At 43.1% G+C, this 22,142-nt stretch overlaps 1 protein-coding gene across 1 annotated transcript in view; it reads left to right on the top strand.

Moving 5' to 3' along the window:
• Positions 1–22,142, top strand: part of TMEM132D (transmembrane protein 132D) — an 832,693-nt gene that overhangs the window by 695,146 nt on the left and 115,405 nt on the right. The window contains exon 5 of the mRNA XM_017504530.2: positions 8,708–8,851. Coding sequence (XP_017360019.1) covers positions 8,708–8,851 — 144 coding nt within the window. The remainder of the gene's footprint in view (positions 1–8,707; positions 8,852–22,142) is intronic.

The following is a 22,142-nucleotide window of genomic DNA, read 5'->3' on the forward strand; positions in this document are numbered from 1 at the left end:
AGAGGTAAGGGACGGGAACACACTGCTTGGAGGCTGAGGTATCAGGCTGTGGGCCGTTCCTCCTGGATAAGCCTCCACCTTCCTCTGATGCCTTCCCCAAGCCAATCTTCCTCAGGGCAGGGAAGGCTGGAGGTTCCGCGGGAGCTCCACTTCATTTGCTGTATGGAGTGCTTGCCCCTCTCACCTCCTCCAGTGGGGTGCTCAGAGGTCACCACTGTGATGCTTTTGTTCAGGAGGGAAGCAGCTGATGCAGCTCACATTACACTGTTTTTATTTCTTCCAACTGTATTCATCTATTTTTAACATATATTGTTAACATATATAACATATATAAATACATATGTCATACAAATATATGTTATATTAATATATTAATAATAAATATTATACATATAAATAGTATATGTATAATATATAATATAATGTTAAGAATAATATTGTTAAATAATGTCAATAATTAATATTAGACACATAAATAAATATATGTTATACATATAAAATATATAACATATTTTAAATAATATTGTTAAATAATGTTAATAATAAATATTATACATATAAATAAATATATATGTTATACATATAATATGTTATATTATATTAATAAATATAACTATAAATATTATATGTATAATATATAATATTATAATGTTAATACAAATAATGTTAAATAATGTTAATAAGAAATATTATACATGTAAATATATATGTTATACATATAAAATATATAACATATTTTAACATATGATGTTAGAAATGTATATTAAAATGGCAAGTGATCTCCAAAGAGGCTGTAGGGACGTTAGGGACAAAAGAGGACAACAACTAATAAAATGTTTTTTTCATTACAGAAAAAAAAATAAGTCAATTTAACATACTCATCTTGGCTTAAGACTGATGAGAAATCATGGCGGGGTCAGTTAAGGCTGCGTCAGTTAAGGTGACGATTATCTGTGAGTAACGGAACTTGGAAATCAATGGTTAGAATGAGTAAGCGCTGAATTCTGTCTGCAAACGTGCTTGGAGGTGGACGCCCAGGGCGAGCGTGGCCGTGCGTCTAGCATCCAGGCGCTTCCTTTTTGTCTGGTCACCATATTCACTTCCTAGAGCTGCTGTGCAGAAGTGTTGAGGTAACAACGTGGTGGCTGAAAACAAGAGAAGCTCCCTCCGCCACTGTTCTGGGGGCTGCAAGTCTAAATCAGGGTGTGACCAGGGCCGTGCTGGCTCTGGAGGTTCTAGGGAATCACCCTTCCTGCCTCTTCCAGCTTCTGTGGGTTGAGGCCATTCTTGATATTCCTCGACTATGGATGGGTCATCCCAGTCTCTGGCTCCGTCTTCCTGTGCCGTCTTCCTGTGTCTGTCTGTGTTTTCTCTTCTTGGAAGGACACCCACAGTCCCACCTTAATCCATTAGGACCACATCTTAACTCTTCACATCTGTAGAGACACTGCTTGCAAACAAGCTCACATTCTGGGTCTCCAGGTAGACATGAACTTTGCACTCAACCCACCACGGTCATCATTCATCTCTGCTTATTTATCAGACATTTGGGAGGGCATTTACTGGTTACCAGGCGCTGTTCTAAACACTCCACAAATATTAACACACCAAATGTAGGCCAAACCCAAGAGGTACATACCATCAGTATCCTTATTTTATAGCTGAAGAGAATTAGGCACAAAGAGTGAAGTAACTTGCTCGGAGCCGCATAGCTAGTAACGTCACAGCCAGGATTCAAATGCAGGCAGTCGGATACAGTGCCATGTTAGTTCAGCCTTTGTGAAAGGTTAGTTCAACCTTTATGGAAGATAGTGTGGCGATTTCTCAAAGAACTAAAAACAAATATATTTGACCCAGCAATCCCATTCCTGGGTATATACCCAAAGGAATATAGATCATTCTACCATAAAGACGCAAGCATGAGAATGCTCATCGAAGCACTATTTACAATAGCAAAGACATTAAATCAACCTAGACGTCTATCGGTGGTAGATGAATAGAGCAAATGTGATACATATACACCGTGGAATACTATACAGTCATAAAAAAGAATGAGATCACGTGGTTGGAGCTAGAGAAACTAAGTGTGATATTTGGCTATGTCCCCACCCAAATCTCGTCTTGAATTGTAGCTCCCATAATTCCCACGTGTTGTGGGAGGGACCTGGTGGGAGATAACTGAATCATGATTTGGGGCAATTTCCACCAAAGTGTTCTGTGGTAGTGAATAAGACTTAGGAGACCTGATGGTTTTCTAAGACGTGTCCCCTTTCATTTGCCTATCATTCTCTCTTTGCCCAACACCATGTAGGACACGGCTTTGTTCTTCCCTCACCTTCCCCCAGGATTGTGAGGCCTCCCCAACCACCTGGAGCTGAGTCTATTAAACCTCTTCAGTCTTGGGTATATCTGTTTTTATCAGCATTGTGAAAACAGACTAATGTAGAGTTCAATGAGAGATTCCCTGCACGTAACTATTAATATTTCACTACACTGAAACCATGTGGCTTTTAACCACATACCACTGCCTTTGAGTCACAAGATGCAGGTTAACTCCAGCATTATGTGTGCCTAGTGAGCAAAAAGAAAGGAAAAAGGAAAACAACTTTCAGAATCTGCTTTGTTCTTGTTATTTTTTTAATTTTGGTTTGATTTTATTTAACTTTTAAGCAGTACGTGTGCAGGTTTGTTACATAGGGAAACGTGCTGTGGAGGTTTGTTGTACCAGTTATTTCATCACCCAGGTGTTAAGCCTACTACCGATTGGTTGTTTTTCCTCCCCTTCTCCCTCCTCCCGCCCTCCACTCTCTCATAGGCCCCAGTGTGTGTTGTTTCCCCCTCTGTGTCCCTGTGTTCTCATCATTTAGCTCCCAGTTCTAAGTGAGAACATGTGGTATGTTGTTTTCTGTTCCTGTGTTAGTTTGCAAAGGATAATGGCCTCTAACTTCAACCATGTCCCTGCAAAGGACATGATCTCATTCTTTTTTACAGCTGTATAGTATTCCATGGAGTATGTGTATCACATTTTCTCTCTCCAGTCTACCATTGATGGACATCTAGGTTGATTTCATTTCTTTGCTACTGTGAATAGTGCTGCAATGAACATTCACATGCATGTGTCTTTATAATAGAATGATTTAGATTCCTTTGGGTATATACCCAGTAATGGGATTGCTGGGTCAAATGTATTTCTGTTTCTAGCTCTTTGAGGAATCGCCACACTGTCTTCCACAAAGTTTGAACTAATTTACACTCCCACCAACAGTGTATAAGTGTTACTTTACTCCGCAACCTCACCAGCATCTGTGTGTTTTTTTTAATGTTTTTAATAATAGCTATTCTGACTGGTATGAGATGATATCTCATTGTGGTTTTGATTTGTATTTCTCTAGTGATCAGTGATGCTGAGGTTTTTTATATGATTATTGGCTGCATGTATGTCTTCTTTTGAGTTTTTGTTTGTTCTTTTCACAAAATTTTCTGGAAGCCTCACTAAATAACCTTTTTTGATATCTTTTGGGCCAGAAATATGTCACAGATTAAGGGCTACCAAAAACTATAGTCATTTTATCTAGGCATGTTACAGCCACAAACAAAATTGGGGTTTTGTTAGGAAGAAAGGCAGGATAGACATTGAATGGGCAGCAAACTGTCTAACACGAAGATGAATCTTTTTTTGGAGACAGGGTTTTGCTCCTGGCGCCTAGGCTGGAGTGCAGTGGCGCGATCTCAACTGACTGCAACTTCTGCCTCCCGGGTTCAAGCAGTTCTCCTGCCTCAGCCTCCCAAGTAGCTGGGATTACAGTGCCTGCCACCACGCCTGGCTAATTTTTTTTTTTTTTTTTTTTTTTTAGCAGAGATGGAGTTTTGCCATGTTGGCCAGGCTGGTCTCTAACTCCTGACCTTGTGATCCACCCGCGTCGGCCTCCCAAAGTGCTGGGATTACAGGTGTGAGCCACCATGCCCAGCCAAGATCAATCTCTTCAAGTGTTTAAAAACTTCCCCTGTGCCATGTTCTTCTCTATCCCTTATTTTCCTAGTCTGTTTTAAAATTAATTTTCAAAGATGAATATGAATAAATGCCTATGCTGATACTTGAAGCAGAAAATCAGGATACCAGAAACATGATGGAATTAAAAAAAAATCACAACAACAAAACACTCTAATTCTGGTTCCAATCCATCAGCCCCACCACATGACAGAGTACTTCACAGTAGTGTTGTAGCAGACCTGGCCAGGGCCCTGCACATTTCCCTTGTACCTTGGCACAGCAGTGTGCTCCAGACCAGGTCCAAATGCCACCCTCCATCGAGAGCTTCCTTTGAAACAGTAGAAGTCTGTTTTGTCTGTACATGCAGTGGGCTGGAAGTGCTAAGCAGTGGTCTGTTTAGGAGCAGCATTCAGGATTTGGTGTGTAAATACCCCAGCTCCCTCAGCCCTCAATGGAATTATTCTTAGGTGCATATTCTAGAGAATTTCCCTGCAGGGAAATGCATCATAATATATTTCAATCTATTGAAATACACACACATTTACGCACTGCTATGGGTGGAATGTTTGTTCCCCCAAACCTCATGTTGAAATGTGATCCCCAGTGTTGGAGGTGGGGCCATGGGTGGTGTTTGGGTCATGGGAGTGGACCCCTCATGAGTAGGGAAAGTCCCTCTCTAGTTGGCGGTGGAGTTCTCAGTGTCGTTAAGAGCCTGGCACCTCCCCTGTCTTTCTATCTTCCTCTACTGCTAGGTCATCTCTGCAAGCGCCCGTTCCCTTCACCTTCCTCCACAAGGCTTTCTCCTAATGCCGAGTCTTCCAACCAGCAGGGTCATGAACCAAACCAACCTTTTATTCTTGTAAATTACCCAGCCTTTCTAGTTTTTTGGTTGTTTTTAATTTTGAGGAAAGGCCTCTCTCTGTTGCCCAGACTGGAGTGCAGTGGCACGATCATGACTCACTGCAGCCTCTACCTTGTTGGACCCAGGCGATTCCCCGACCCCACCTCCAGGGCCATTCAAGTAGCTGGGACTACAGGCAGGTATCACCACACCTGGCTAATTTTTTTTCTCTTTGTTTATAGAGACAGGGTCTCACATATTGCCCAGGCTAGTCTCAGACTCCTGGGTTCAAGTGATCCACCTGCCTTAGCCTCCCAAAGGGCTAGGATTGCAGGTGTGAGCCACTGCACCCAGCCTGCTATTTCTCAATAGAAATACAAGAGAACTAAGACACACACAGAATATACAATGTATTTCATGATCTACATCAGCCCCTGTGGATCGTTCCAGGTGCCCACTGTGATACCTGCTTTAATCCACACAACTTGTTAGTGGCCTCCTTTTCTCCGTGTCGCTCGCACGCTCTCCTCTTGAAGTTTCCTGAACTTCCCAGATAAATTGCTCTTGAATCTTTGTCCCAGGATCTATTTCCAGGCTGGTTCAAACTAAGACATGGCTCATCATCTCTCCAGCAAAACAGGGAGAGTTACTGCTTCCCTATAATGATGACAATGAGTCAGACCCCAGGAAAAATATCTGAAACCTCACTTTAATGGTTATTCCTTTCTCAGTACCACATCCAGCCTGTTCTCTGCTGGTCTGCCTCCTCCTGGACGTTGGGGAGCCTACAGTTCTGTAACGCTTCGTCAGAGAGCCTGACTGGCACACACACACAATGCCCAAGTGGCAGAATGGGTGTGTGGAGTGATCATGAGGGTATGATTGGCTGATGGGAAGGAGATACGTTTTCTAAAGAGAGTCTGTGCCTTTATTTCCTAGGCTCTGAGGCTCTGTGATAAGGTGAACACACAGCAAGAAGGAAGCTGAGCTTTCAAGTGTTTCTGGGGTCCAAAAATCAGAGCAGTTATAGGTCATGTCTCAAGCAAAGCTAAGGCTCTGCAGGTACTTCTGCCGCCGAACAAGAGTCTCCTTTGTCCTCTTCTTGTCTAAAGACTTTTGTGAGTCATCCACGTACCGTTCAGTTCCTGGAAAGAAGCAAAGCTGTGCAAAAGAGAAAATTCTTGACGTCAAAGAATTTTAAATGCACAAAGGAGGCAGGGAAATACTAAGCCTGAAGGCTCAGTCACTCAGCCCCACTGAGATCTTGGTGGGCAGAAAGACGCAGGCTATTCAGACAAACTGGCAGCACCCCAGATGTCCGGGCTTCCAGCCACGCATCAGTCATTCCCGGCGTCATTTCTCATTACTCACTAACCTGAATGTGCAAAAACATGAAAGGCCTTTTGATTTTTATCGCTGGAGTAGAGATGCCATGAATGTATGTACCATGAATGTGGGAAACTGTTGAGACTGATGCCAGATGTGGCCACGCTGCTCCCCTGTCTGTCTCCCCCCTTTGTGATGAGCCACTTTCGGCCAGAAAGTTACACAGCATTGTTCCACTTTTTTCCAGAGTACCACTTGTTCCTTTTGATCCTCACCCTTCAGAGTAGAAAAAAAATACTAGGTTGGTACAAAAGTAATTGTGATTTTTGCCATTAAAACTAATTTTTCCTGCCTAGAGGCAGCAGGAAATAACATCATATGCTAATTTTGCCCCTTCTTTTTTGTGCTATGTTTTTATTCGAAATAAAAGAAAATCAGGCTAGGAACCCATAGGGGAGAAAAAGCTAAAAGTGTATGGATAACGGGCCCTTTGAAGGCCTCTGCCGATTCCGACTGTTTAAAGCATGGTCTCTGAAATTCAGGAGCATTCCAAATTGGAGTCTTGTCTTTTAGAATTGAAGTAATGAACAATATATGTATTTCTACATCCAAAGCCTAACCCCAATGAGCTGGTTATACACAAATCTCATACCATAAAGGAAAAATAAGATTTTATCTAAGAAATGGTTAACATAAAGGAAATAGTTATGTAATTTTAGGGTGAACTTCCGTTCCTTCTGCTCGGATACTACTAACAGGCATTGTGCATTTCACATGAAAATCAAAGTAACAAGAATCTTTGCAAGCCCATCTCTCAAAATGATACAGATACAGCCCTACTGAGCTCACAGTCTCAGAAGGAAGATAAAGCGATTGAATAACTATGAGTGAAAGTAAAACGACAATTGTGTTAGATGCACCCTAACCAGTGCCCACCCAGACTTTTGGTGTTATTCTGTCAAAGAAAAGACAGACATGTTCAGAGTTAACAGAAGAAATGCAATGTGGCATGTTGATAAAACACCTCTTAGGGACACCACTGGCATGTGATGAGCTGAAACTGAGCAAAGAGCATCGCGAGCTAGGTCTTGGAAGTTGTATTATACTCAGATGTGGGGTTATACTTGGACTTTTGCATTTTTGTAATAGAAAATGCAATCTGCAGAGAAGAATGAGATTCACTTACTGGGTCTTAAGGCTCAGTTTTCTCTATCTGAAAAATGGGCTCCTATGATTTTTCAGGCCCCCACCAATTCAAAAGTCACAAGAATTCTAGAACAATAACTGAGGTGGAGGGTAGGTGCATTGGAGAGTGAGGTGCAGGGTATCGTGAGATCCGGCGACGCTTGAGTCTGGGAAACACTCCCGAGGCATAGGTGTGCCTGCGAAAAACAGGGATTCACACGTGGAGTGTGAGGGGCTGGGGAGCGAGAAGGTGAGGATGTGAATCCCAGTCCTTTCCCTGTTGGGTCCTATTTAGGCACTCAACAAATATTAACACCATTCATGTAGCTAAGCTCTGTGCTAGGTGCTGGTGGGCAGAAAGCAGAGCCCCACGGAGCTTAGAGTCTGGAAGAGGATTAAATAACTATAAGGAAAAGTGAAATAGCCCCTGTCAGGTGCTACCAAGGGGAAAGGTTCAGGACCTTCTTAATTCTGAAAGCTAATACTTGGGGCAAGCCAGGGGACACCCCTAAAGACACATGAGCTGCTCTCTGAACGAAGGGTTTACAGCCAAATGTGTGTTTGGGTGAGTGCGGCTGTGTCTTGTGCATCGTGGGGCGTATCAGTGGGGGTGTGGGGGTGCCGCTGGAGCCACAGTAACATTCCAGACACGTCTAGAGGCCAGAACCCAATATAAGCCTGGAAAATTGAAACAGAGTGAAAGAAAACCAGAGCAAGGCAGCACAGAGAGGGAGGGCTGTCTCCCTGCCTCTGTCTCCCTCACGTACCACACACTGGAGGTGCTGCTCATCCAGGCTCCTTTCACAACATCAGGCCCCTCTGGCCATCCATCGGCTGCTTAAGCTACAGTCATTGTGTCCATGCCGAGAGCTATTTTGAGTTGGCTGATGCCTGGACTTGGGAGCTGGACTTCCTGGGTTCAAGTCCTGCCTTCATTCACTTCTAGCTGTGTGACCCTGGGCAAGGGACAAAACCTATCTGTGCCATCTGTAAAATGGGAAGAAGAAGAAGGCTTGTCTTATCATAATGCTATGAGGATTGATGAACCAATATTTGTAAAGCACTTACAAGGGCGCCTCACACATAAGTGTTTGCCAAACACAGTACTAGAAATAAATTTCTCTGCCGCTTTTATGTCCTCTACCCCTTCCCCGCCATAGTTTCCCTGCAGAAATATGGGTGAGGACAGAATATTATCCCTTGGCTGCCATGGTCACCCAGCTGCTGCTGCCCTCCAGGATTTATGAGGCTGCAGAACTGGCCAGTGCTGTTTGCAGGGAGGCTGAGGGAAGGCGGGCAGCATATGCCAAGGGCTGGGCTGTCTCAGGACGGGATGTGATGGAAGCGTGTGTTTGGTCTTCCAGGAGGCAGAGATCCTGAACACAGCCATCCTCACAGGGAAGACGGTGGCCGTCCCGGTGAAGGTGGTCTCCGTGGAGGAGGACGGCACAGTGACAGAGCTGCTGGAGTCTGTGGAGTGTAGATCGTCTGATGAAGACGTGATTAAGGCAAGTTGACACCTCCCTGCCCCCACAGAAACCTGCTGTTATGTCAGCTTCTGTGCTCCTGGACCGGCTGGGACCTCTGGGTCCTACAGGACCCCTCCCATCCCATTCTGGTTATCCTGCCACTTAAATCAGGAGATTCTCCCTGACACAAGTATTGGACAGAAGGAAAAACCACTCTGGCTGATGACCCTGAGTCCAGGAGGCTGTCCCTTGACACTGTGTGTTTGCTGAATGCTCTTGGCCTCTTCCCAGATCCCCAGGGAGATTGCGGTGGGAGGCAGGGACCAGTTTACCCTCCACCTGCCCCAGGCCGGGGAGGGGAGAGGGGAGGGGGCCGCAGAGCCTAGATAGAGGGGTGTGCAGCCAGGCGCGGGGATGATTCTATAGCATATAGCATTCGTCTAAAATCAATGGTGGTATAAGGTATACAACTACTCCCAGCTTTGATTTACAATACTGACCAAAGGAGAAAGAGGAAATCGTTCTCCATTCCCCTGCCCAGCCCACAAAATTCCACGTGAGCTAGGGATGTGCATGAATAGTGTTCACTCCTCCTTCCTTCGTCTTGGCCTCTTCTTTCTCTTCTTAAATCAAATGCAACAATGATTCAAAACAAAGGCACACTGGGAGACGGATGGAGGAGGCTGCAGAGAGGGAGTCTTGCTCTGCCAGGAACCTCACTGCACACTTCCAGCCTTCGGGAGGTAAATGGGTTCCTGGGCTGCCACCGCCCACTCCAGAGCCAGGGCTGCAGTGACAGGTGCAGCAGGCTGCTCCTCAAACGAGGAGCCCCGCCAACAAAAGCCCGGGACAAGGAGCCTGCTTCACCAGGCTCCGGGAGACCCCCTTACTGTGAGTCCCAGCCATGGCAGGAGCACAGGACAATTCCCAGACGGGAACTGGTATAACACTTTGCTCTGAAGCAAACCTCCAGGGAGTATTTGTGCTCATTTAAAATGCAGTCAACAATCCCAAATCAGATCCCGCTACGTGCTAGGTACTCTTCAAGAGGCTAGGACCACAGTCATGAGACAGACAATCTCCATCCTTAAGGGTTTCAGAGAGAAGGCAGAGACGTCAGAAAGCAACAGGGCCGTGGAACACATGACATCACACAGCACTTCTGCTCCTCATTCCGGAATCTTCTTCACATCAGCACAGGGCGACTCCCTTGACTGACTCCAGCCAATTCCTATGCTCATCTTACATTTCTCTCCTCTCCGCACATCTAAGCCTTCAGCAAATCCTATTGGCAATGCCTTCCAAGGACAGCCAGGATCCAGCCCTCCTCCACGGGTGCTGCCGCCACCCCGGTCCCAGACACAACCACCTCAATCAAAGCATTGACCAGCTCACTGGTGTCCGAGGGCCCGTCCTCGCCTCCTCTCCCATAACCCATCTTTAGTGCCACAGCCAGGGTGGTCACAGGTGATCTGACTGTGTCACCCCTCTGCTCAGCCCCTCTCCCTTCTCTCACATGAACGCCAGGCTGCCGAGTAGACACCAATATGCAGTTTGGTAGAAGAAATAAGACCCCATGTTAGATAGATCAGTTCGGTGACTGCCGTTTACAATAATCTATTACATATTTCAATATAGCTAGAGAATAATAGGAATATTCGTAACATGAAGAAACCACAAAAATCTTAGGTGAAGGCTATTTCAATGACACTGATTTGATCTTTACAAATTTTATGAATGTATTAAATGACCACATAGACCCCAAGATGTGTACATTTAGTATAGATCAATCTTTTCAATAAAAAGAAATTCACTGACTTCCCCTCCTCAAAGGAAAAGGCAAAGTGTTTACAGAGACAGAATCAAACCTTTGCAGCCACACCTGCTGTAATGCGGGCCTCAAGCAAGGCACAGCCTCTCTGGCCCCCTCCACTCCGGCCACACTGGAGTCCTGGCTGCTCCTCTAACAGGACAGACAGGCCTCCCTCCCTCTGCCTTTAACTCTCTCCCCAGAGGCACGCACGGCTCCCTCACCTCATCTTTTCCCCAAGGCCTTTCCTGAGCAGCGACAGTAAAATCTTCACACACACCCATGGCACTGCCTTCCCCATCCCTGCTTAACTTCTATTCAACTATATGCATATATGTCATACATAGCATGTGTTTATGTATGCACAGATACACTATGTATTTTTATTTATTATATTCCTCCAGCTGTCCTCATTGGAACCTAAGCTCTATCAGGGCAGAGCTGTTTGGGTCCACTCTGTTCATCACTTACAACATTAGTGGGTTTTTTTTTTTTTTTTTGCTTTTTGTGTGTTTTTAACTTTTATTTCGGGTTTGGGAGTAGATATACAGGTTTGTTAAATATTAAAAGGTTGCCTGCTTGTCACAGGGCTTTGGTGTACAGATAATTTCATCACCCAGGTAATAAATACAGTACTCAAGAGGTATTTTTTTCTGACCCTCTTCCCACTCCTGCCCCCCACCCTCCCATAGGCCCGAGTGTGTGTGGTTCTCCTCCTAGTTCCCATGTGTTCTCCTTGTTGATCCCCACTTGTAAGTAGGAACATGCAGTATTTGGTTTTCTGTTCCTGTGTCAGTAGGTTGTCTGTTTACTCTGTTGAGTTTCTGTTGCTCAGCAGAAGTTCTTAACTTTAATTATATCCTGTTTGTCAATTTTTGTTTTTGTTGCAATTGCTTTTGGCATTTTTGTCATGAAATCTTTGCCAAGTTCTATGTCCAGAATGGTTATCTTCCAGGGTTTTTATGGTTTGGGGTTTTACTTTTATGTATTTAATCCATCTTGAGTTAATTTTGTATGTGATGTAAGGAAGAGGTAAGTCATTCGGGAATAGGTTGACTTCCATGTAGTTTTATGATTTTGAGTGATTTTCTTTGTATTTATTTCTATTTTTATTGTGCTGTGGTCTGAGATTGTGGTTGGTATGGTTTCAAATTTTTTTGAATTTGCTAAGGATATGTCAAATTGTGTAGTTGATTTTGGAGTATGTGGGGGTGAATGTATATTCTATTGTTTAGTGGTGGAGGATTTTGTAGATGTCTATCAGGTTCATTTGGTGAAGTGTGGAGTTCAGGACCTGAATATCTGTGTTAATTTTTTGCTTCAATGATTCCTCTAATACTGTCAATGGAGTGTTGAAATCTCCGACTATTATTGCATGGGAATCTAAATCTCTACCTAGGTCTCTAAGAACTTGCTTTATGAATTTAGATGCTCCTGTGTTGGATGGATGCATATTTAGGATAATTATTGAATTGAATTGAACCCTGTACTATATACTGCCCTTCTCTCTTTTTTTTTTAAATCTTTGTTGGTTTGTTTGTTTTTGAAATCAGGATTGTAACTCTTGCTTTTTTTTCTGTTTTCCATGTCTTTGGTAGATTTTTCCCCATCCCTTTATTTTGAGCCAGTGGATGTCATTATACGTGAGATGGGCCTCGTAAAGACAGCATGCCACTAAGCCTTGTTTCTTTATCCAGCTTGCCACTCTGTGCCTTTTAACTGGGGCATTTAGCCCATTTATCTTCAAAGTTAGTATTGATATGTGCAGATCTGATCCTGTCCTCCTGTTGTTAGCCAATTATCACATAAACATGTTTGTGTTGTTGCTTTATAATGTCACTGTTTTGTGTATTTAAGTATCATTTCGAATTGTCTTGTCATGGTCTTTCCTTTCCATATTTAGTGCTCCTTTCAAGACCTCTTGTCAGGCAGGTCTGGTGTTAAATTCTCTCAGCACTTGCTTTTCTGAAAAAGGGACTTATTCCTCCTTCACTTATGAAGCTTAGTTTGGATATAAAATTATTGGTTGGGAATTTTTTTCTTTGTGAATGTTGAGAATAAGACCCCAGTCTCTACTGGTTTGTAGGGTTTCTGCTGAAAGGTCCACTGTTAGCCTGATGGGGTTCACCTTGTAGGTGACCTTCCCCTTCTCTCTGGCTGCCCTTAACATTTTTCCTTTCATTTTGACCTTGGAGAATCTGATGATTGTGTCTTGGGATGTTTTTCTTGTGTCATATCTCACAAGGGTGCTCTGCATGTCCTGTATTTGAATGTTGGCCCCTCTAGCAAAGTTGGGGAAGTTTTCATGGACAACATCCTGAAATATGTTTTCCAAGTTGCTTGCTTTCTCTCTGTCTCTTTCAGGGATACCAGTGAGTTGTGGATTTGGTCCCTTTACATAATCCCATGTTTTTCAGAGGCTTTGTTTGTTCTTCTTCATTTTCTTACTTTACTTTGGTTTGACTGAATTATTTCAGATGGTCAGCCCTAAATCTCTGAGATTTTCTCAGCTAGGTCTATTCTGCTGTTAATACTTTCAATTGCATTATTTAATTCTTGTAGTGTTTTTCAGCTCTTCAATCAGCTTGCTTCTTTTTTTATAATGGCTCATTTTTTCCTATATCATTGTATTATGATTCTTAATTTCCTTAGATTGGGTTTTGATGTTCTCTTGAATCTCAGTGACCTTTGTTTCTATCCATATTCTGAATTCTATTTATATCATTTCAACCATTTCAGCCTAATTAAGAAACCTTGCTGGGGACCTAGTGCAGTCATTTAGAAGAAAGAAGGCAACTCTAGCTTTTTGAGTTGCCAGAGTTTTTGTGTTTGTTCTTTCTCATTTGTGTGTGCTGATGTTCCTTCAATCCTTGAGTTGATGTCCTTTGGATTAGTTTTTTGTTTTTGTTTTTGTTTTTTTGCTTTTTACTTCTTTGATGTTCTAGGTGTTTGATTATGGTACAAGGTTGGTTTAGTTGACTGGCTTCAATTCTAGTCTCTTCCTGGATCTCTGAGGAGCCCCCTCTGATTACTGTTTCCATGCCTGTATTTCTTTTACTCAGTATTCTGGTCCAGGAGGCTCCCCTCAGGCAGGAGCTACAATTGGCAGACAAGCTGTATACTTGCCAGTTGGTCCTAATGTGCTGTCCATGTGCTTCCTGGGGAAATATGGTATTGTGTCTGTCCACAGAGATCAGGCAGAAACAGGACTGCTGTGCTGGAAGCTCCCTGGGTGTGACACATCTAGCTATGGGAGGCAGGAGAGGGTGGAGTTTCCTGCCCTACCATCCAGATGTTTCCAGAGCAACAGGAGGCTGTGCCCCTTGGAAAATTTAGGCAGAAGTAGGACCACTGGGCCAGAAGTTCTAGCAGAAATGACTTGCCTGGCTACCAGTGGTGGGCATGGGTAACGATGCCTGCCCTGCCTCCAAATGCTTCCTGGAACCGCAGGAAGCTGCACCACTGGCTGAGTTCCCACAGAAGCTGGGCCACTGGACCAGAAGCTCTAGCAAGCATTGACCTCCTGGCTGTCAGTCAACACTAGTGTTAAAAGAAAAGCCTTAAACAAATTAAATTTAACAGAGATTAATTAAGCAAATGATTCACGAATTAGGGAACCCCTGGAATCTGAACAGGTTCAGAGCAATTCCGGGGCTGCCATGTGATCAGATATTTATAGACGGAAAAAGGAAGGTGGACCACAGAAGACAGAGTAAGGTGCAAAAGCAGCCGAATTGGTTAGAGCTCCGCATTTGCTGTATTTGAACATGGCTGGAAGCGTTGGCTGCCTGTAATTGGCTGACACTCAGTGATTGGTACAAAGGCAGGTTACAGTCTGGTAAAATACCCGGTCAGGTTACTGTTCTGTATGCACGGAGAAACCTTTGGGCCAAACTTAACACTAGGTACCTAGTAGGTGATCAAGAAATGTTTGCTGTCAGCAAATATGTTTCACAGCAAACGTTACCTGAGCAACTACTATGTACCTAGTGTTAAGTTTAGCCTAAAGCTGCCTCAGGTAGTTTAAACACTGAAGAGAAAACACAACTACATCACTCACGGTTTCCCTGGGAGTGTAACACCTGAAGGATGAATTTGTGTCCAGTCTGCCCCGCAGGCGGAGGGAGGGGAATAGGAGGCGGTTCTTTCTGCATGTGGCCACATCTCCAGCCTCCAGGAATGGCCACTTGATTCAGGGTGGCCAATCAGAGCATTGCAAAATCTGGACATGCCTTTGCCTCGGGGACAGACATAATACCTAATGAGAGGCAATGAGATGCAAGCCTGAGACTTGGGCAGGAACTCTGGAGAAAGATGTGTTTTCCCTCCCTCTGTTTCTGAGAGTGATTCATGAAACCACCCTTGGAAATACAGAGGGTGCAACGGAAAATGAAAAACCTCACAGCATACATTTTACATCCATTAACAGGCCTCAAAGCCTGATGCACGACTTGAAAATGAAAACCTGCAGCTCACACAGTTGTCATTGTGCTGCTCTGAATCACAGATGTTGACAAAGAGCCACCTGGTATGTGTGATGTTTTGGTGTCATTTGGAGGCTGTTAAGAAAGCAAGCCAAGGGTTTCTCAAAGATGTGTCACAGCCACCTGTGCAGCCCCTGGAAAGCCTCTGAGCAGAGAAGGTCTGCCTCTAAAGGCCCCAGTCTTTTTTATTTTTATTCACTTTCTCTTTTTTCCTCAGCCAAAAGCCGAGCAGGCTGGGTGTGGTCTTCCCCAGCTACACATCAAAACCTCCTCTCAGGAAATCCACTGGAAACTCATTCACACTGAATTGTAAATTGCATGAAGGTCATGCTCTCTTCTGCCTCCCAAGGATGGTTGGTTTTTTGTTGTTTTTGTTTTCGTTTTGTTTTGTTTTGTTTTTCAAGAAGACAACAGATCCCCAATGAAAGCATGTCAGATGTTTGCAGTAATATCCATTGTGATTTTTAGAGGTTGGAAATAATAGAAAATGCCACCTACATCAAAAAGTTAAAAAAAATTGTCACATGATTGAAAAGTCTAGATTGGGCTAGCTTAGGATGTTTTATTTAGAACTCCAGAATACGTCACTGGAACATCCCCTCTCCCCCTCTCCCTCTCTCCTTCTCTCTTTCTTCCCCTACCTTACTATCTCTTTCTTCCTTATAGACACTCTTTCTTCTGTATGAGTTTCATTCTCACAGAGCTGCCCTTGTGGGAACAAGATGGATGCCTTAGAATTGGCTCACATCCAATAGAAAAGAGTATTTCTATTCTAGGACATTCCTGTATAAAGCCTGAGAGATGTTCTTATGGGACCTATTTAACACCTTCTTATCCTTGAGCCTAGCACTGCAGCCCAGGGACCCTAACACACTGGTGGTACAAACCCTAAATCATCTTAAAGCACATGAACTCAATGAGGAGTTTGGGGAGTAGGGTCCCCCAGGGCCAACCTGTGTGTTGTCACTACAGAGAAGGACAGTGAACTCTGCAACAAGAGCAGCCCATGTCCTCTGCAGCCACTTAGGAGTGGGACAGTCTCAGGGTTGGGGACATTGTAAGATCCCACAGACCAGCTGGTGGGAGAGCTGCTCTATCCTGAAGCCAGCCACACTTCACACACTAGGAAGAAGACTGACTTGGGCTCAAGTATTACTTCTGAAAATTTTGCTAACGTTTCTGTTCTTGTTCTTGCAACTTACAAGCTCAAGTGTTCATTAACAGGTCCTGAATAAACCAGTATCTACCAGATAATTCAGAAATGTCCACTGATAAAAATCAAAGGGGGCTGTAGCCCTACCTGATTATAGCTGCTCTTGGTGAACCTGCTTTATTTTATAGCATTTCCACAGCGTCAGCATCCACACTTGCTTCTCCACCAGACACTCGACAATGGAAAGCAGGTGTAATGAAGCTTAACACATTCTCCTAAGGTGAATCAAAGCTGAATCTTTCTTTCTGTGAGAGTAGTAAACTGCTGTGAGGAGAAGGAGTGTGATTGCGGGGATGGGAGCACAACACTTAACAAGCCGAGGAAACAACTGGGAGGAAAGAAGGGAGGAAAAGCAGGGACGCTCTTCTGCTATTTTCAGCCTCCCTGGTGGAGGGCTTCAGTGTTAGGGCCTGAGCGACCTGACTCCTCTTCCAGGGGTGTGTTCCTGAGGAGAGGAGAGCGGTGGGGAGCCAATACCCCACAAAGTTATCTTTCAGCAATCCAGCTGGACAACCAACCACCTGCACAGCCATAGGGACGGCCCCCAAGAGGCAGCTTCCTAATTACTTCCTACTTTTTTCTCCCCACCTGCAGATCCTGTAACTCCTGATCAGCTTTTTTGTCCCCACCCCAAGAGTTTAACCAAATGGCTTCAAATATCCAGCTAAGGAATGGGGAGGTTACAGGGATTGCGCCTCCTCACTGATTCCTGCTGCCTCCTTTGAAGACTGTCTCTGTGTCACCTGCAGGGAAGAGTTCTCAGAAAGCAGACTGGCCACATAACAATAGCCACCTCCCCCCACCCCACCCCCACCCCGTGTATGAGCATGATACCTTTGATACACAAGAGATGCACTGTTGATTAGTGAAGGAATGTCTCTGGGGCTCTTTTATTCAGCAGGGGTAATTGATTAGACTGACTTCCCAATAGACACTTTCTTCAATCTATCATGGCAAAGGGTGGTCGTTTTGATAGGAAACCTCCCATATTGGAAAGGACTCTGTAGCTTCAGAGTGGGAGTGACCACCTGTGGGATACAGGGATTGGCCCTGTTGGTCCCCCTCCATCTAGTGAGATTCAAGTTGATGCATGGCAGGGAGAGTTAGGGGAAGATAGAGATGAATTGTATCACGTAGACTTTGCACACTCACCCGGTATTACTGATTTTTAATCATGACGTTCTATTTGGACAGCAATAGTGGGGTATCATCCCTAAAATCGTCTTCCTAAAGTTAGGATTTTTGTTATTGCTGGATTAGGAGTTGATATGGTTTGGTTTCATCCCCACCCAAATCTTATCTTGAATTGTTGCTCTCATCATCCCCACATGTCAAGGGAGGGGCCAGTGGGAGGTAATTGAATCATGGAGGTGGGTTTTTCCTGTGCTGTTCTCGTGACGGTGAATAGGTCTCATGAGCTCTGATGGTTTTATAAAGGGCAATTCGCCTGTACAAGCCCTCTTGCCTGCCACCATGTAAGATGTGCCTTTGCTCCTCCTTCACCTTCCGCCATGACTGTGAGGCCTCCTCAGCCATGTGGAACCGTGAGTCCATTAAACTTCTTTTTCATTGTAAATTATCCAGTCTCAGATATTTCTTCATAGCAGTATGAAAGTGGATGAATACAGGAGTAAATATTTTGGTTTAGAGAAAACAACATTTCTGCTTCCCATCCATTGGCTCATCTAGTAAGTTCTTCTTCCACCATATCAATCTGTTTCTAAAACCTAATGTGTGATTTCAGAATTGTTTGTGGATTATTTCACTTCTGATGCAGATTAAAAGTAGTTAGAGATTGCCATTCGTGGTGGCTCACACCTGTAATCCCAGCATTTTAGGAGGCCAAGGCAGGAGGATCACTTGAGCTCAGGAGTTGGAGACCAGCCTGAGCAACATGAAAAAACTCGGTCTCTACCAAAAATACAAAAATCAGCTGGGTGCACACCTATAATTCTAGCTACTCAGGGTGCTGAGCAGGGAAGATTACTGGAGACTGTAAGGTGAGGCTGCAGTGAGCCATGATGGCACCACTGCACTCCATCCTGGATGGCAGAGCGAGACCCTGTCTCACACAAAAAAGTAAATGGTGGTGTTCTAGCAGTAAGAATAGAAATAGTGATGTTTTAACACTTACTGGATGCTTACTTCATAGCAGGTAAGCATTTGCTACTTTAATCTTCACAGCAACCCCATAACATAGATATTTTTATCAGTTATAGTTTAAAACATATATTTTCTGTTTTTATTTTTATTTTATTATAAATTGGCAGTTTTATTTTTTTTATTGTAAATTGTATATATTTATGGAGCACAAAGTGACATTATGATTTATGAATAAAAGATGGAATAATTAAATCAAACTAACGTCCTTCACTTCACATAATTAATTTTTGTGGTGAGGACAGCTGAAATTTATTCTCTTGATGCTTTTTGAAATGTACAATACGCTATTGTTAACTATATTCTCCACACTGTGAGATAGACTTAAGAAAAACAACAACAACTTATTTTTCCAGGCTAACTGAGGCCTTGTACCAAAGCCCCAACCTCTGTAATGACCATTGTACTCTCTGCTTTGATGAGATCGATTGTTTTAGTTTAAATTCCACATATGAGTGAGAACATGCAGTATTTGTCTTTTTGGGCCTGGTACATTTTACTTAGCAAAATGTTCTCAAATTTCATGCATGTTGTCAAAAATGATGTGACTTTTTTCTTTTTAGTGTCTAGTTACTATTCTATTGCGTATATGTAATGCATTTCCTTTACCCAACCATCTGTTGATGGACATTTAGGTCGATTCCATAACTCAGCTATTGTAAGTAGTGCTGCAGTGAACACAGACATGCAGACATCTCTTTGACATATTAATTTCAGATCTTTACTGGTAAATACCCAGAAGTGGGATTGCTAGATTATATGGTAATTCAATTTCAGTTTTTTGAGGAACCTCCGTACGGTACTCCACAATGAGCATACTAATTCACATTTCCAACAATGTACAAAGGTTCCCTTTTCGTTACATCCTTGCCCACACTTGCTGCTTCATAATTCTTAATGATTTTTATAATTTTAACAATTCTTAATAGCCATTCTGAGGTGATATTAAAAGAGGAATGGTTTGAGGTATGTGATAATAGTAGAACCGAGGAATGGTTTTAATCTTCATTCCCTAATGATTCATGATGTTGAGCATTTTTAAGCGTATCTGTTGACTCTTTGTAGCTTTTCTTTTGTTAAATGTCTACTCAGTTCCCTTGCCCGTGTTTAATTGGATAGTTTCCTTACTATTGAGTTGTTTGAATTTCTTATGTATTTTAGATGTTAACCGTTTTTGGATGTATGACTTGCAAATGTTTTCTCCCATTCCATTGGTTCTATCTTCACACTCTCAACTCTTTCCTTTGCTGTGCAGAAACGTTTCCGTTTCATTCAATTTCATTTGTCTATTTTGTTTTTGTTGCCTGTACTTTCAAGGTCAAGTCCAGAAAATTATTGCCCAGACAAAAGTCATACAGTGTTTCCCCTGTGTTTTCTTCTGGTAGTTTTGCAGTTTCTGGTTTTGTGTTTAAGTCTTTAATCTACTTTGAATTGATCTTTGGATATGGTGGGTGATAAGGGTCCAGTTTTATTCTTCTGCATGTGGATATCCAGCTTTCCCAGTGTCATTTATTAAAGAGACTGTTCTTTCCCATTGTGTATTCCTGGTACCTTTGTTGAAATTCAAGGGACTTCATAAGCATGAATTCATTTCTGGGCTCTCTGTTCTGCTCCATTGAAATAGGTATTATTTTTATCCTCATTTTGGGGGTTAGGGAATTGAGGCACAGAGAATTCTGACACATTACTGGAGATGACATACGTGGTACCAATTTCCAGTCCCTTTCTCTCTTTATCACTCATCTTCTAGAAGCGGGGTTGGCAAACTATGCCTGCTGGGGGACGAGACTGGGCATGTTTAGATGTTGAGTATTGTCTGTGGCTGCTTTTGTGCTACAGTGACAGAGTGGATGTATAAAAATCACAAAATCCAAAGTTCAGTATCCATAAAGAAAGTTTTATTGCAGCACAGCCACGCCCACTCATTTACATCTTGTCAATGGCTACTTTTGCATGACAAGGGCAGAGTTGAGCTGTTGTGAGAGAAATCGTATGGCCTGCAATGCTGAAAATACTTGCCATCCAGTCCTTTGTAGAGAAAGTGCCAATCCCTGCTCATGGACTCTACTGGACCTTTTCTTCATGGGTGATGACATATGTGATTATGTACTGAAACCCTACTCCACCATGGAGTAACTCCTCCATGGAGTCTTGCAATTCTTCCAGCAAGACTTCATGCCGTTGGTTTAAGCATTAATCTCCCCCTACAGTCCTTCGTTAAAGTTAATACATTTCTAGGTGAAATTGTATATATCAATTCCTGGAAATTTTTGTCATAATGAATTGTTTAGATCATTTTTCTTTTTAAAAGGCAAATCTGGACAAGCAGAGATTATACTTCCTGGGGAAATGGGAAAACCTCAAAAAAATGACGGAAAATGGGTCAAAGATGGACCAACCTTGCCATATATCCTAGGTTGGCCTAGAACAGCATCAGCAAATAAATCTTACACAAGATATTCCTCCCATAGTACCATACCCAGAGCAGACATCACCAGTCAAATACAGCACATCATTTTACTATGCTCAGACATTGGTCCGACAATCCCCAATACTGTCAATCATGGGCATCTTAGACCTGGAAAGGAACCACTAGACCTCCCTATGCCACCCCACTTATATACAATTTACATAAAGGATTTTGGAGAATATTTAGATCAGGAATCACAAGCCCAGAATAATATAAGAGCCAGGAGATAATTTAAATGAGTAAAAGCAATAGGGAATGATGAGGATTGCAGCAGGCTGAGGGACACATACCCTTTCTGGAGATACCACCACAACTAAATCCTACCTGACTGTTGTAACATGCTGCTTAAGCATTTGAGCTCCCAAGTCAGATTGCATGGATTTAAATCCTCGCTTTGATATTCATAAACAACGACCACCAGGCCAAGATCCATAAACTCTTTTTATTATTTTTTTGAGATGGAGTCTTGCTTTGTCGCCCAGGCTGGAGTGCAGTGGCATGATCTCAGCTCACTGCAGCCTCCACCTCTTGGGTTCAAGCCATTCTCCTGCCCCAGCCTCCCAAGTAGCTGAGATGACAGGCACGTGCCACCACACTCATCTTATTTTTCATTTTAGTAGAGATGGGGCTCTACCTTCTTGGCCAGGCTGGTCTCGAATTCCTGACCTCAAGGGATCTGCCCATCTCGGCATCCCAAAGTGCTAGGATTACAGATATGAGTCACCACACCTAACCCCCATAAACTCTTTATTCTTCAGTTTTTTATATTGTTAAATGGACATGATTCTTATGATAAATGTTGATTCTAACAGACTTTTAGTTCTGTGACCACAAAGAAACACATATGGTTACATTGGAAAATTAATCAATTAGAGTCAATTCAATTATGTGTAAATTCCCTTATAAGTAGGAATATGCCTTCAGCTATGTTCTTAATTTCAGGACTATCTGCACAAATCTTTCCCTGGTTTAATTATTTCGCACCAGATAAGTGGGTCAGGGTCACAAGGTAATATGATTTTCCTATGAGCTTCTCCTCATTGCTTTTGATCTTGTCCCCCACCCCAAAATCAAGAGTCAAAGTGATCCTTTTAAAATATGGGTCACATCACATTATTTCTCCACTCAAAACCCTCCCATGGTTCCCTTCATCCGCCAAGTGAAAGCTACATCCCTTACAGTTGTCCCTGAGG

This window comes from Cebus imitator, unplaced genomic scaffold (genome assembly GCF_001604975.1).
Source record: "Cebus imitator isolate Cc_AM_T3 unplaced genomic scaffold, Cebus_imitator-1.0 Scaffold323, whole genome shotgun sequence".
Classification (NCBI taxonomy): Eukaryota; Metazoa; Chordata; class Mammalia; order Primates; family Cebidae; genus Cebus; species Cebus imitator.